The sequence below is a fragment of the Mus pahari genome, chromosome 12 (genome assembly GCF_900095145.1).
Source record: "Mus pahari chromosome 12, PAHARI_EIJ_v1.1, whole genome shotgun sequence".
In the NCBI taxonomy this organism is placed as follows: Eukaryota; Metazoa; Chordata; class Mammalia; order Rodentia; family Muridae; genus Mus; species Mus pahari.
Window position 1 is genome coordinate 40,423,789 of NC_034601.1, and position 16,934 is coordinate 40,440,722.

At 40.7% G+C, this 16,934-nt stretch overlaps 1 protein-coding gene across 8 annotated transcripts in view; it reads right to left on the reverse strand.

The window, feature by feature from the left end:
• The window catches only part of Phldb2 (pleckstrin homology like domain family B member 2), a 212,503-nt gene that overhangs the window by 61,812 nt on the left and 133,757 nt on the right, over window positions 1-16,934 (reverse strand). For all 8 annotated transcript variants that reach the window (XM_029544559.1, XM_029544558.1, XM_029544557.1 and 5 more), the window contains one exon: window positions 1,100-1,483. In XM_029544559.1, the coding sequence (XP_029400419.1) occupies window positions 1,100-1,483 (384 nt within the window). The remainder of the gene's footprint in view (window positions 1-1,099; window positions 1,484-16,934) is intronic.

Genomic DNA, 16,934 nt, shown 5'->3' on the forward strand with positions numbered 1-16,934 from the left:
TCTTCTCTTCACCTTCCCATCCTCAATGCTAAGTCTCAGCTTTCCAGCAGGAAAGTCAGATATGCTATTGAGAATTTCTCTCCTCTGAGAGTTAGTCCAAGAGAAACAAGGTATGAGAAGGAAGAAGTGACTGACACGCAGCTACACATATTTAATACACCATGGCCCTGGCATATAATAGGAGGTACTCAATAATACTAAGAACTTCTGACCAGGAAAAATCAGTATGAAACTGGAGATCACCACCTTAAGTGAAATAACTCAGGGTCAAGTGGTTTCGCTCCTATATGAGACGGGAACAGCATGCATTAGAATGGGGACTAGTAAGAAAGGCAGAGTGAGAAAATGAAAGGAATCAGGGGCTAAGACAGGGTAACAGAAGACATGAATATAATCCAATTATATTACAGGCATGTATGGAAGTCCCATAATGAAACTCACCAAGCTAACACATGCTTAATAACATTTTAAAAATCCAATGAATAAAAACTTTTCACCAGAATATTGAACAACAAAACAGGATAGGACAGGATAAATGCCCTTTTAATGGTGGTAGGGGGTTGAGGAATATCAGGTATGTGTATGATTCTATGCATAGGCAATACATCAGGGAGGCAAGATACATAGTTTTACCTCACTTCTTAAGTGTTCAGCTTGGAATGGCAAGGAGAAGAGAGACATCTTTTTACCCCAGGGTGGCTACATCTTCACAGTGCAATTACCACTTTAACCTTTCTAATGCTGGGAACCCTTAATACAGTTCCTCGTGTTGTGGTGATCCCCCAACCATAAAAATATTTTTGTTGCTATTTCATAACTATAATTTTGCTGTTAGGAATCATAATGTAAAATATCTTTGTTTTCCGAAGGCGTTAGGCCATCCCTGTGTGAGGGTCGTTTGATCTGGAGGGATCACGACCCACAGGTTGGGAACCACTGCTTTACAGCGATCTCCCTAATTTGCCGCACCTTGTTATCCATCTTTCATGGAAGCTGCACTCCAATGTCAAGAAAATACTGGTGATAAAGCTCTCATTTCCCTGTGGAAGCATGTGCACGACCCTACGCCCCCATTTGTGATCTCTGCTCCCAACATTACCTTCGGAAGGATACTGAGGTAGGAAGACTCGTTGGTTGCTTTCAGAAACGCAGCCGAGGATGATGGGGGCGTCCTAGTGAGGTCACCAAGAAGTTCATCGTTCCTGCTGCCCCTGGGGGCCAGGAAGCTGGCACTGTGACCCAGGCTCCCGAAGCCAGCAACGTCAGCATCCTGGAGAGAGCCCTTCCGGTGGCACCTGTACCTGGCGTCCGGGCACACCAGAGCCTCCTCGAACACAGACTCCTCATCCGACAGCTGCAGCTTCTCAAGCTCCTTGTTGATTTTCTGCACATCAGCCACCGTGGTACCAGCGGACAGGCGGCGAGTTTCGGGCTTCGTGTACTCAGCACAGAGACTGAGGATTGTCTCCAGCCGCTGCCTCTCCTACAGCAAGGAAGGGGGCAAGGTCAGCTAGGGTGACAGAATGGAGACAAACCCAGATCACATATTGGTCCACCAACACCTTTCCTCCTGACGTCTTCCTCCCTCCCTCCACACACCCCCATCTCTCGCTGTATATCCTTAAATTCACAATCCTCCTCCCTCCATCTCTTTGGCTGGAACTACAGACAATCACATCCACACCTTGCTTCCAACACCTATGGATAGATATTTAAGGACCTAGATGAAACCTTAACTGTTTACAATTCCTGGTTTCTCCCCTAAACCCTGTGCTAGCTATACCATCTTCACCTATATAAACCCGGGCTGACTATAACCCATATCATAGTCCAATAGGCATCTTCTTGATTCATCAAAGTCTCCAAAACTTTGAAGATAAACACACAAATAAACAAAACAACAACAACAGCAGCAGCAGCAGCAAACAAACCTTCACTTCCTATCATTCAAAAACTATCTCTTTCAACATTATGGACTTATAATACTTATACTTAAAATGAACATTCTAACTTCACAGACAATTGTTCTTTTCCTGTTAAAAACTCCAAGAGAAAAATGGCATTCAAAATATCTCTCAATGCAAAGGGATTATCTATGTCTTCATTTTCTTTCCCCTTCCAACAAAACTTTTAAAACTTTTAAAATATCTGGTCACCACATAAAGGTCTTCGTTAGTTCTTCATGTGAATATGTCTTATAAATGTATGAATGGTGCCAGAGAGATGGCTCACAAGGAAAGGCGCATCCTAACAAGTGTGGCGACCAGAGTTCAATCCCGAGGACCTACATGAAGAGAGCTGGCTGCTGAAAAGTGTCCTCCGACCTCCATATGTGTGCTGTGGTGTGTGAGCACACTTGTGTGCCTCTGAAGACACACACACACACACACACACACACACACTCACAAATAAATAAATAAAAGCATGCAATTAAATATATAATTGTTGCGATAAAATAAAGGACATTTCACATGAAGTCCAGATAGAAAGACACCAACATAGTTCAAAAATCTAAAATCATTGACTATTTGATTCATGTAGATAGAATATAAAATAATATTTTTTAACTTAAAAAACAAAGAACACAGACCACCAATATCTCAAATAATAGCAATCATTAACTGACCCTCCTCATCAGACTCCATATAAAAGCATAGTCATTTCAGATTTTAAGCAAATTAATAACATCGTTATGAAGAGTGAGAAATAACTTTCCAAGTGGTTCTCATAAGCCTGGACAGCCTTGCTTGTGGGGTGGGGAAGCCTCTCATAAATCTAATACCACAATAAAAACCAAAACCAGAACCGAAGGCCATATGTTGTGATTAACTTCTGCCACATTGGGAAGAGACTTCAAAAGCCCCCCCCCCCCCATTGAAAACTACTTCACAAACTGGCAATCCGTAATAAAACAGGAACATATTCTGCACACTGGGCTACTTAGCTTCATTCCAGTGCAGCTAATTTGTGAAGACAATTTCAGAAAGCTAATTCTCTCTTAGTTGAGGTAGTAACAAAGAAGTAACATAGTACGGTGGTTCCCCAGTTTCTATCCAGTCCACTAACTGGCAAAAATTATAACTCATTTGAAGTATATCTGACATATGTGTACCCTTTGAAGTCTCCCACTCCCTCGAAAAGAGTAGCAATTTGTTCAAAAAGTTCATTGAACTGGTCCCTGCAAAGTCCCACCTCCCTGTTACTGCTTGAACTTCTGGGCTCCAGCTGCAGATCTGTCCTCATGGCCTCTCCCCAGACAGGCACTCATAGTTGCACAAGCCTGCCTCCTTTCATCTAGGCGCCCTGGCCCTTATTTATCTCTGCAGCTGCCAGCAGCTGCCAAGCCCTACCCACCTCAGCTTTATGGGGAGGGAGCAGGAGACACAGCATCTATTGATTTATTTTAAACTTCTCCAGCAATAAAGAAAAGTCTATGCAGGAATACACAAAAAACACTCTGTAGTTAAGAAGAAGAAAGGGACTTGGGTCAGTTACATCTTTCTCCACAGCCTTAGTACCAGAGATCAAATCTCCAAAGAAAACTTGCCCTTCTGCAGTTTGGGTTGAAGCCGAAGCATCTAGACTCAGTCTCAGTCTTCACTGACCACATAGGATGCACACAGTAGCCTTTACCAATTTGCATTTAGTGGGGTCTCACTGAACGGCATAATCTTCCAATGAAGGGAAGGTACTCCTGCCTAGACCGGGAGACACAATCCTTCCTCTCACATCTCCTTCCCAAAATAGTTGCCTTTGCTGTCTAGGCTGTTGCTCAATTCCAGAGTGAATAAATGATCCCAGCCCTAAGATGGATGCTATTTCAGACAGGGAAACGCAGTATTCAAAGGCTTGTGCACAGGAAGTTTGGTCTACTGGTATGCGTCTCTCTATTCTTATCACCCCATTCACAGGCAATCTGTCCAGATTGAATCAGACACTCATGCAGCACTGCTGCCCACAAGTCTAAAAGAAATCCAGGCGGTGCCAGAGACATGCTGGCCCCTTAAAAAGCTACACCAAAGAGAAATAGGCTGAGGCTGAGAAGTGCGTCAGAAGAGAGACTGCAAAGCATTTCAGAAGGCACTTCAGAAGGCCTTTTAAGGAAACCCTGAGCAGAAGTAACTCTCTAGATACTGTTCGCTTCAGCTCTCTCCATTCTGGTGTCTGGTGCCGCATTAGTCATCATGTGGGGACCCTCCACCTTTCCTGTATGACCTCAAGTCAGGACACAAACCCCTACCCCAGAGACTCAATTTTCCTTGAAGATTTGCATTGCAGCGTGCAAAGCCGGAGGTAGCCCAGATTCCCACATCAGTAATCTCCCATTCAGAAGACTGGTGGCTGCCACTTCAGGGACCAAAATTACTGCAGTGCTAAGTATTCAGAAAGCAAAACTTATAAAAGCACTGTCCTTTCCTTTCTCATTTCCTCTTCCCCCATCTCTGTATCTCACACATACTGAGGACGTTACGAAGGGGTCATAATAGCTTAGAAAGTATATTGTGCAGCTTTCTGAACTCAGACATTGAAATTAGACAAATTTCTGAACTTAGACAATTTAAAGAAGGTGTTGAGAGTTGGTAATAGAATTTTATTCCCAACTTTCTACTTCAGAGGAATACTTTCATTATATGTGCTCTATTCTATTACATGTATGCTCTATTACAGGCCCTAAATAGGACAGTAAAAACTACCCATTGCCCTGGTGCCAACATCTGCTGGTCTAGTCCACAAGAATTGGAAAATACTACATAAATAAATCCTGTAGAAAACCAGCTACCAATGCATAAACAGAAGGGAAAGGCTTACTGGATGATTTGTTATAATATGCTGAGTCAACTATTTCACACAATCAAGTGTCAGCCTGGCATACTTCTATCCAAGTTGGTCAAAAGAAGTACTTTTCTTTCATCAAAAACGCCTCTTTTGACAGTTAGGAGGCTCTTCTTTTCACTGTCCCCATAATCTTGAGTTTGGCAAAAATCTATTAAAGTTACCTTTTTTTCCCCTAGTGGTTTGTATAGAATATGTAGGTGAGAAAAAAGAGCCCCTCTTCACTCATATTTAACCAGAGGTACAAAAAAGTAATCCATTACACAAACAGCAATTAACAAAAGCTTACAAAACCCCCTGTCGGTTAAGGATGGAGCTGTAGCTCAGTGGCAGAGCATACAGAGATCTCAAAATGAGAAGCAGAATGTGAAGAGGTAAAGTTCCGAGCATACATGCAGAATTTCCCGGATGCCAGGAGCACGTGCTAATGTTTCAGTCAAGTAGGCTTGGTGATGGTGATGTATACCTGTAATTCTGGCATTTAAATACTTACTAATCTTTTATGTGTGTATAGTTCTTCCCACATTTAAACCCTTCGAGGTTAGTAGCCAGGATGATAACATTTTCTCTTCATGGGCATAACGTAAAATGGTTCTTCTATTCCCCATCCCCAAATTAGATTTGTGCTAACCAATAAAATGCAAGAAGCAATGGAGGGCATGCCTGTTTAAAAGGCTGATATGATTTCTTACATGTCTTCCTTAGCTATGACACACTGAGCCCAGCTAGTGCTGGCTCCATCAGTCTTGGTTTCCAGAGAGGAAGTATGAAGCAGAAGTCTTAATCAACCTACACTGGCCATGAAGTATATGGAAGAAATAGATCTACACTATTTTAAACCTCTTAAGTATATTATATTCCTTTTTTTCCACTATAGAAATCCATTGTGACTAATAAACTGTGCTTCATTTTAGCAGGAAAATGGCCCAAAACTTGGAGAGAAGAGACACAGTGATCCTGGTAAAGAATATTCAGTCACTTACTGAATAAACATGTAGCTTTGTCCAAAAGGGGAACCTTCATTTAGGGTAGGGTGGGTAATGTACTGGCTAGTTTTATGTCAACTTGACACAGGCTAGAGTTATCACAGAGAAAGGAGCTTCAGTTGGGGAAAAGCCTCTACAAGATCCAGCTGTAAGGCATTTTCTCAATTAGTGGTCAAGCGGAGAGGTCCCCTTGTGGGTGGTGCCATCTCTGGGCTGGTAGTCTTGGTTCTACAAGAGAGCAGACTGAGCAAGCCAGGGAAAAAGCAAGCCAGTTAGAAACATCCCTCCATGGCCTCTGCATCAGCTCCTGCTTCCTGACCTGCTTGAGTTCCAGTCCTGACTTCCTTGGTGATGAACAGCAGAACGGAAGTATAAGTTGAATAAACCCTTTCCTCCCCAACTTGCTTCTTGGTCATGATGTTTGTGCAGGAATAGAAACCCTGACTAAAACAGGTAGTGTCTGATAAATCTAGGATGGAGGCTGCACAGTGCAGAAAGATTAACTATTTAATTTGCTATGGAAGCCTTGGGTCAAGGTCTATCATCCAACCAGAAGACTAAAACTGCATGGTCAGTCAATCATCAATGAGGCATGCCTTCATGACAAAGGCTCAATAAAATTTTTGTCGGCAACACTCTACAAAGTGGTGTGTGTGTCTTTCCACATTCCACTCTCCAAGGCTGGTAGAATAATGTGTCCTGAGTCCTCTGGGAGAGAGTGATCCAAGTCCCCTCCAGACCCCGCCCTGTGTACCTCATTCTCTGGCTGAGGTCTATTGATTTGTTTTCTCAACTGTCTAAAACTGTGGCCATTAGTACAGCCTGAAGAAAGTTCTAATAACTTCTAGTGAATTATTGAACTTAATGCTGGTTTGGGGGAACTCCTGGGCCTGCAGGTGGCATCAGAAATGATGTGCTGTGTAGAGAAAGCATCCTTTCATCTTGTAACTGACCTTTCTATTTGCCTCGACTTGCCTTTCTACTGTTCCTATCCGTTTGGGAAAAAAAAAATCATCCAATTAAGAAGCTATAACTGGTTCATATGGATTGGTTTGACAAATTAAATTACCTTCATGTGACATTTAACAGTTTACTAAGAATATTATAGACTGTCTGAGAAGTCTACTTTCAAATTCAGTCAAGGAAGGACTTCATTCTGCTACTCTTGACTGACTTAAATGGTATTGACTCAGTGCCCATCCAAAGTGTTGATCAGTAATGGAGCTCATCAGTGGGGTTGATCTGGAATGGGACTCATCTGTGGGGTGGATCTGGAATGGGGCTCATCTGTGGCATTGAGCTGTAATGGGGCACATCTACAAAATGAAAGTTCAGTAGCTTTATGTGGCTATGTCTGCTGGGGAGGCAACTGCAGGTTCTTGGGAGGTAACTAACAATATGGTAAATAGTAACTAACCATCAAACTCCTGCTATAAATGAACTGCTAAGAAGATTTTGTATGAATGCACTTATCATCCTCCTTTGTAATAATAATAACCATGGGAACCAGACATAAAGAATTAACTAAGACACTTAACTCTAACTTTCAATATCCCTTCAAGATACTAACTACCCTGAGGAAAAACCCCAACACACAGTCCAAGGAGCTGGTCAGAATCCTAAGTGTTCTTCCTAAGTGTCCTCCTTGGTCCCATTCCACTGCTGTGATACTGTAGCTAAGCACACAACTCAGGGCCAGACCCCCAGAGTTTGAATTCTGATTCTGGATTTACATTTGCAGCTTCCAGTGGGGCAGGTGCCTTGTGTTTTAGTGTATAAAACAGGGTAACTAAAGTGTACTAGACAGTACTGAGCTGAGCTAAGACTTTTCTTCTCGACTCACAGTAACCTGGAAGAACTCGCTTGACCATCTCACCGTTACTCGTTCCTCTATTTCCACCAAAGCAGTCTAACATATGTTCCCCATGGCACACTAAATTCAATAGAGTGGGTTCTAGAAAGAATTGGTCTTAAAAAAAATCCAGTCTCTAATATACGCTACATCCTTGACATAAAACCCCGGATGCTACTCACGTTGCCCTTGGCTCTGCCTTAGAACTTTGAAGGTCAGCTGAGTAATATTATCATGCAAACGCCTGAGCCATTTGTCACTTCCCGCCTGCCTTTGCTTGTACTCAGAGACATGAAGCTCTTTAAGCATCTTGTCACCAAGCGATTCTTCAAACACACATTTTACTCTTACACACATGTGCCTTGTCTCCCTCAAACCTATTGCCTCTACTATTTCTACCTGTGTCCCTGTGATAGAAGGGACTGGTAATTTAAGAAGCTGTAAATATAAAAATATTATAGTTATTAAAATGCATTTCATTATCGACACATGTAATAATGTAGTAAAAAATTATACCTTGTATAAAGTATTAATTTATGCTTGAGGTAGCGTTTACTTGCATATCCAACATGACTAATGTAATATAGTTTAACTAATTCTAGTAATTTTTACCCAGCAATTTTTTTTTAGCTAACTTTTTCAATTCACAATTATTCATATTTTGTTAGGCAGACTCAGGTTCATATCAGCAAGCCAACCCTTTCAACAAAGGTCCTCTGTATTTGCATTTGAAGTCAACTGTCAAGCAAGTCAGGTTTAAGCTGTTTTACTTAAAAAAAAAAAAAAAGAAGTTAAAGATGAAAAACCCGCCGGGCATGGTGGCGCACACCTTTAATCCCAGCACTCGGGAGGCAGAGGCAGGCGGATTTCTGAGTTTGAGGCCAGCCTGGTCTACAAAGTAAGTTCCAGGACAGCCAGGGCTATACAGAGAAACCCTGTCTCGGAAAAAAAAAAAGATGAAAGACCTGTAATATGAACATATATTATTCAAAAATGCTGTGATTGACTGGCTAGCATTGGGGTGGGGAGCGTATGCCTAGGAGGGGGAATGTGTGTCTCCTTATTAAAGCACTCATTCAAAATAATGAAAATTCATGAGAGAAAAACATGTTCTATGGCATCTAAGAAAACCTGCCACATGGTTTTACTCTTATGTGGACAGTGTGTTGGAGGAACCCCAACCAACGACATGAGCCTTGTTACTGACACTAAGTGCTGGTCATACTACCAGAGCACCAACATGACCATTCTCTGTCTAATTTTCACTTTGGCTTGACCAAATTCAGGATCATTTGGTTTCTTCTGAAAGATTATAATCTGCAAAACACCGGATGAAATAATTACTTTAGAATTTTCCATACTATTTTACTCTGTTTAATGAAAATTGGTTTGTGGGCGGCACCAAAATCATTACTTCTTTCCATTCCACAGCTCTATCCTTGGGTCTGGAGAGATGACACAGCAGTCACAGGCAGCTCTTATTGGAGGAACTGGGCTCAGTTCTCATCACCCACATAATAGCTCACAGTCATCTGTAACTCTAGATTCAAGGGGTTCTGTGCTCATTTTTTTCTGACTTCTACAGGTACCATGCATGCATGCATGTGGTACACATACATACATGCAGGCACCACGTTCACACACATAAACCAAAAATAACTTTAAAAGCCTTTATTCACCCTCTTCTGAAAATACAGTAATCTTTGTACATCAAGATGATAGAGAAAAATATAGGGAAACTACATGTAAAAAGAGAGAGTAGACTGTTGCCAAGAAAATCATTGTAATATGGTTAGTTATGATCCATAAAACTTGGAAAATTCTCTGTGTTAAAATTTAGAAACACCTCACAAAGTCTTATGCATCTTATGCAGGAAATGCATCTTCATTGGGGAATGTCAGGAATGTGACGGCATGTTCCTTTCCTCTAGGAAACACCATAGTCTGCCTGACATCATTTAGACCCTGTCTGCATCATTTACTATATTCAATAATCAAAAAGAGCAATAAATATAAAAGAAACATGGCGCTTTTAAACCAACTCAGCATTTTCTACAGATTCTGTCTTTCCTCAAAATCCAAATGGCAAGCCCAGAGCAAGGATATGGTTTTTAGCAATTTTGAATGAGAAACATCAACTTATCCAAAACAAAATTATTTCAATAGAACATACCATACAGCACAAAAAGATCTTCCTCTAGAGTCAAATGGACTTTAAGTGAGCCAAGTATGGAGCTGTTCTGAACTCCATAAAGCTAATCTCACTAATTCAGCTCTCGGGAACACGAAGGAGACACACTCTTCCATGTTCTTCTTAAATTCTGCATAGTGTATGTAAAATGAATAGATTCCCCAAAGAGGAGAGACAAGCCAAATTAGGTGGGAATGTAGGGAATGTAGGGAGACCAAAAAGAGACAAAAATGTAGCCAGTAAAATGGCACCTAATCGCAAGTCTGACAATATGGCTTCAATATCCAGGACCCACATGGTGGAAGAGGAGAACATGTAAGTTATACTCAGCATTCACAGACATGATGTGGCACAAGTGCAAGAATACACACACACACACACACACACACACACACACACACACACACATACCCCTCGCACACCTCACACACACTCACATCCACGAAATGAGCGAATAAAAATGTCAATAAAATACTTAAAGTTTTGTTTTGAAAACACAGAAATGAGGTCGGGATGCCGCTCGGTTGTCACAGGGCTGGCTTAGAATGCAAGAGCCCTGAGCAGGATCCCAAGCACTGCATACATTAAGCATGGCAACGGACACCCAAAATCTCAGCACAGGCAAAGTAGAGACAGGAAGGTCAGAAGGTTGAGGTTATCTTCAGCTAGCCTGGGCTACAGGAAACCCTATCTGAAAAGAAAAAGAAAAAAATAAAAAATAAAACAATAGAGTTTGGTATGCTGTGCACGCCTTTAATCCCAGCACTTAGAAGGCAGAAGGAGATCTGAGTTGAGGCCAGCATGATAGTCACACAAATTCCAGGCTAGCTAGGGCTGCATAGTGAGACCTTGTCTAGAAAAAAACAAAACAAAAGAAAACAAAGCAATGACTAAACACCCATAAGTGTGAGTCTGGGATTTTCTTTGCCTCATGCACTGTTTTAGAGCACAGAAGAGAGATGGCACAAAGATCCATGACTCAGTCTCCAGAGAACAGGGCTGGGTGGGAAAAAAGAAAGCATATAGGTTACAGACTACACAGCTATATAGAAACAACAACATCCTCCAGTAAAGAACAGAGTTGTGATTACTAGAGAGTACGAGAGGAAAATGAGTGTGGCTAACAAAGAGCTAACATGGCAGACCCTGCTGGCATGCCTTCCCCATCTGAATGTCCAACTCGCCTATGCGAGTACACAATACTTCGAAGGAAACAGTAAAGGGTACACCAGAGCTCTGTTATTATAAACTTCTAATTTTAGAAATTGTCATACTTGCGTGTGAACTTAAAATTATCTGAAAGTAGATTTAAAAAAAATATTTTCAATCAGATCCTTTCTAATGGAGCTGGATGTTCACAGCACAATGATCGAAAAAAAAAAATCCTATGTTGGGTAGACTTTTGTGGACTTGTCACAAGCTGTAGTCATCTGAGAGAATGGAAGTTCCATTGAGAAAATGTCCCCATCAGATTGGAGTGTAGGCAACACTGTAGGACATTTGCTTGATTGATGATAGATACTGAAGTGTCCAGCCCACTGTGCACAGTGCCATTCCTTCATGAATGGTTTTCAGTTGTGTAAGAAAGCAGGCTGAGCCAGCTAAAGACTCTATAATATAAAGAACCAGATAGCAGGGTTTCTCCATGGCCTCTGCCTTCAGGTCCCTGCTTGAATTCCAGTCCTGACATCCCTCCATGATAGGCTATGATGTGGAAGTGAATAAAGTGATGAATGTGTTTCTCTGATGGTACTTATAGGTTCCTATGCTTCTTGAAATATTAATCTCAAATGTTAAAAACATAGCCCACTTCAAGGCTTCCCATGAACCTTTCTAGAATCGGAAGATAGTAACAAACATAACATTAGCCCAAAGTCACTGAAACCTATTCTTATATGAGAATAGTTTTGTTTTTTTGTTTGTTTGTTTTTTTAACAAGGCAAATCGATTAAAAAGCTTCTAATTGCGATGCACTAAGTAACTTGCCAATGAATATAGGGGGTCACACTCACTGCAAAGTCAGCAGATCTCTCCCAAGTGTTCTTGGACTCTTGGTAACAATATAAAGTCGATATTCTTCTAGTTTTTACACACATGAATTTGTTTCATGAACTTTGTTCTTTATTTAAAAGCAAGTGTTCATGTATTGACTTATGTGGAAAGAGTGGGGTTTCTTCCGTAAACTCCAGAATAGCATGCAGTGCTCTTTTGAGTTGAAGCAGCCTTGTGTATTTCAGCGTGCAGGCTGAGAGTGAAAAGGCTGTGATGGTTCAGAATCCACAGCACTAACTTCTGAGAAGCATTTTCTAAATGCATTGCACCATCAAGAGGCAATAGCTTGTACTGCCACTGTAATAAGAGCCTAGGGTTTGCTCTCAACTGTAGAGGAGCCTGCTTTGAACAGTCATTCCCACACCCTACTGTATTACAGATTATACAGTCTTTAGCTCCTCATAGCCCTCAAGTACAATCACAAAATTATTGCTAACCATAACCTTCCCTCCATATACCTTTCCTTCCCATCTCTCTCAAACAGGAGAGGAAGAGGGCAAAGACATGACAACTTTTCCTTTCAGTTCCTAGACGATAACTGGCAGGCCTAACTTGTTAATGATTGATCCTTTCAATATTTAATGAATGCCTTCATAGGTGCCATCAGTTTATTTGAAAGATGAAGAGAGAAAGCTCTTACTTTGTTCTCCAATGAGCCAAGGTGATCTGATGATCGATAATATTCTATATATATTACCCAGTGGTTATAGATTTATTTATTTACAGACTGAGGAAGGCTGTTTACTTAGAAGCATAGCTTATTTGGGTATAGATAGCACTGTCAACCTACTTCTCTTCTGCCCGACGCTATGTACTTAATTTCATTTGCTTTTTAAAAAGTTTTTCTTAATGGAAGAAAGTTTAGAATGACCACTTGGCTACTATTTATATTTTGCACTATATTTCTAAGCTGGATCTATCAGTCCATGAGAGTGAATGAAGACAAGGAATTGGGGCAGGGTGGTGTGGTAATCACCGGCTCCTTCAACTGCAGAAGCTGAGAAAAGGGTCTGTGGAAATAACTCAACACTCAGTCTGGACCTGAAGAGCAAATCAAGTAATCACGATTCTAACTCAGAATACAAAAAGATGGCCATCTTTAAAATGAACCTGGGCCACTGAGTTTATTTGTTTCATAGACCAACTCCTGGCTCACTTCCCAGCAGTCCAAACATTTTTAAATACTAAAAGCATAGTCAGGATGTAGCAGGAGGAAGGGCCAAGTCAGGAAGGAGACGGTTTGGGGGGGGGGGGGCTGGAAAGACCAAATCATCTTCCATACTTAAGCTTGTTTTTGTGTTTCAATGACCTGATTTTAAAAGGTTAATACTACAATCAAATAAAAATTACTATTCTCTTAGCATTGAATGTTACACCTTTTCCTATCCAACCAAGAAATGTTGCCAAATTTAATTTGCCCCAGCTCTGGCACCAAGGTTTTGGATGTTTTAAGCTGTTTTGCAGGGACTGGAGTGACAAGGACACAAAAGAGCAGGAACAAAAAGAGACACACAACACACTGACAGGTGATGTGTCTTTGGCCTCCCTCCCCACCCTGCCCACCCATCCCATGCTCGCCAGTTTTGGATATCTATAGAACTTTGTCTTCGTGACAAAACTGAATAATAATAACCATAATCTCTCAGATTTTTAAAATATGATCTGCATTTGGAGATTGGAAAACAATCAAATGAATGACATAAAACACAAACATTTCTTATATGTGTTGATTTACACTGTAATTTTGTTTTGGAACCATCAGATTCATGGTCTGTTCAACAGTACATAAACAAGATTCTGAAACCCACTGGTACCCAGAGCCTCGGTTCTCATAAGACTCTGAAAAACATCAGTCCCGATTCAAACAAAACCATCAAAACTCAGCAGCAAGCAACAACGACAAAGAAAACCACCAGCACAACAGAACAAAATGACAACAAAGACAATAATTCACCATGGCTCATTTTGATTGTCAACCTGACTGAAATGACAGACATCTAGATTTAGCAACATGTCTGGCTGTGCCTCTCTGGGCATTTCTAGAAATGTCTGGAATATAGGACAATTGCAGGGTAAATTTTCCCAATGAATATTGGTAGCACTTTCTAAAAGGCTTGGGGCCCCAGTGGGACAAACAGCTAAAGAAGGAAGAAGCCAGTCAGTTAAGCTCAGCTCTTCCTGGGCGAGAGCATCTGTGGCTGTTGTCATCACCCACAGATATCAGATCCCAGCTTCTTCAGCCTTTCAACAGGAGCTCACACCAGACAACGTTACAGGAGAGCTTCCAGGCCCTCACCCTCAGACTGGAGATCATCATTCGTCTCCCTTGTTCTGAGGCTTCTCGCTCCTTGAATTGAGAGGCTGCCAGTTTCCCTCACTCAGCAGCATGCAGAAGTCCATGATGGGACTATGTAGCCTTCAGTCACATAGGCCAATGTAATAAATAAGTGTGTAAAATTATATAATATCTCTGTATATAGGTAGATCATAGATAAATGAGATAGATAAGATAGATGATAGATAGATACACACACACACACACACACACACACACACACATACACAGAAACACATTCTGTTAATTCTGTTCCTCCAAGAATTCTATTATGGAATACCACAAGATTTCCAAAATAAGAAAAAATAACTCTTTTCAGTTTTTTTTTTTTCCCCATTTGAAAAGGAAATAGAACTTACGTTGACTAGTGACCAAGGTTCTAACCAACAGCTACAGAATGAGGAAAACTAGAATGGATATCCAAATTGGACAGAAAAAAAAACCTTACACTCTACAAAAACAAACAAAAAACCAACCAACCAAAAAAAAAAAATCAAAACCCTAGGGAAAAAAAAAACAAAAAAAAATCATACAATGTTTGTGGTACCTCCAGTACTCCAGTTATCAGTCTGTGTGGTCAATCTGCAGTAGTGAACCAGATAAACACAGTCCTCGCTACTTACAAATTAACATTCTTTCATTGTAAACTGGTGTAAGAGGCACTATAATCATAAAATGCTTTCCAAATAGCAAGGGATTGCTGATTCAGACATGTCACATGACCACACTCTACAGTATCATGGAAATATTGATATGTGGCTTCCAAACAACTAACCTTAGCCTCAAGGAGTCTCATAGAATATGTTAAAACAAAATAATTCCAGAAAAGCTGATTTCATGGTGTGTTCCATGAGAGCAGGCTTGTATTACAATATGTTTAGGGACTAAGCATCAACTGTAGCCCTATGCAGCTCTGAACCGCAACAATCCTGTTTGCCAAGGCTTTGCAAATGACTACCGTCAGCCCAAAGGAAAATACTGCATTGCCACAGTGCAATCTGTGGAATCCACTGGTTCTCCACAAGAGAATGCAGATGCTTTTGGCAACATTGCCAAATAATACACTTGAGACAGAGTCAAATTTAAGTGTTTAACTTTCTCTTTTTTTAAAAATACCTGGATGATAAGGGAACTATCCCTTCATTTGGATTACTAGGAAATATGCAGGTATCAAGTGAACGAAACCTGTTTAATTTATAGTGATTCCTCTAGCTTGTAGAATATCTTATTAGTCAGTCAGCATCCTAGCCCTCCTTGGAACACAGCTCGGAATGAAGAAATTGAAGTGCCTACTAAGCAGCCTAAATGGTCCGTTCAAGCTCCACACACTCACAGGTACACACATGGTTAGAACAGCACCATCCCAAGACCTCACATGCTCATGAGTTAAAAGAGCTCAATTAAAGCCTGATACCTGGTTTCTAAAGATCGTATAGTAGGGGAAGGGAGGTATAGAAAAGGATAGGCATAATGACCAAAAATGAATTGTCAGCTAAGAATAAAAAAGACGAAAGAAAAATGTTAAAATCAAACCCTCAGATACCATAGCAGATGGCTACTTAATATAGACTCTGAGTGATTACATTTCACTAATAGGCCCTTAGAGGTTTATAATTGAGGTTTTATCTTTAATAATAAATTTAATTATCTTGGGTTTTTATCAAAAATTGAAGACATTTTAAAACAAAACACAACTATGTTTAACATACCAGATAGTATGACTGTGACTCGGAATTCTGATACTTGGTTTCCACATAAATGGGTTAAATAACTTTTTAGTATCTATCCACTCTACATTCACATAAGAATATGCTTGATCTCTGAAACCACAATGTCTAAGTAGTCTCACTCTGGGAGTTAACTGACCCTCAATGCCCATAGAGCTCATGGCACCAGCTGGCAGGCCAGGCCATCTTTCCTTGGCTCCTTGAATAAATTAAAAATGTCAGTAAGTTATTGCCTTCACTGTCAGTGCAGTGTTTCTTTCCCTGGTTCTGGATTATTGCTTTTGTTTCTCATTTTTTAAATAAATTTGATACGTGACCAGCTAGGTTTGTGCACAGCTACTAGCTGTCCGCATTGGTGGTGGCAGTGTCCATGCTGCTGGTTTTTACTCGGGCCATTGACTTACTGTTGTTACAACTGGGATGCAGCCTTAGACGACTGAGAGATGGCAGAGTGTGTCTCTGCAGGTGTCATTTGTAAATTTGCTTGTCTCCAATGAGGAAATATATTTTTGTGTCAAATAAAAGAACGCTGAACCTTAAAGGAGATGCACTGTGTTTGTAAGTCTTGAAGACCATAGCTGAAGAAATAGAATTCATGCTAAGTCCTTGAGGAAAAAAAGTCACTGTGTACAAGGGAAACGTTTTTTCTGTCTTTCGAGGACGACAGTATATTAGAGTCTAGGGTCCTGCTCTTCAGACTGATTTATAGAGATTAAAGGCTGTTTAAATAAATTCAACATTACTCACATTCTAAGAAAACAAAATCAACTTCTGAGACTTTAGTCTTCAATCTTAAGCAAGCACCTGATATATGTGTATGACATGAGTGGTTGAAAACAAATGAGTGTATAGGAAGTCAGAGAATCCTCTTCAGGGGTCTTCTGCCTCATTAACTTGAATAACATCTCTCACTGAACTGGACGCGCTCCATTTCAATGGAGTGGTTAGGGAGTTCTCA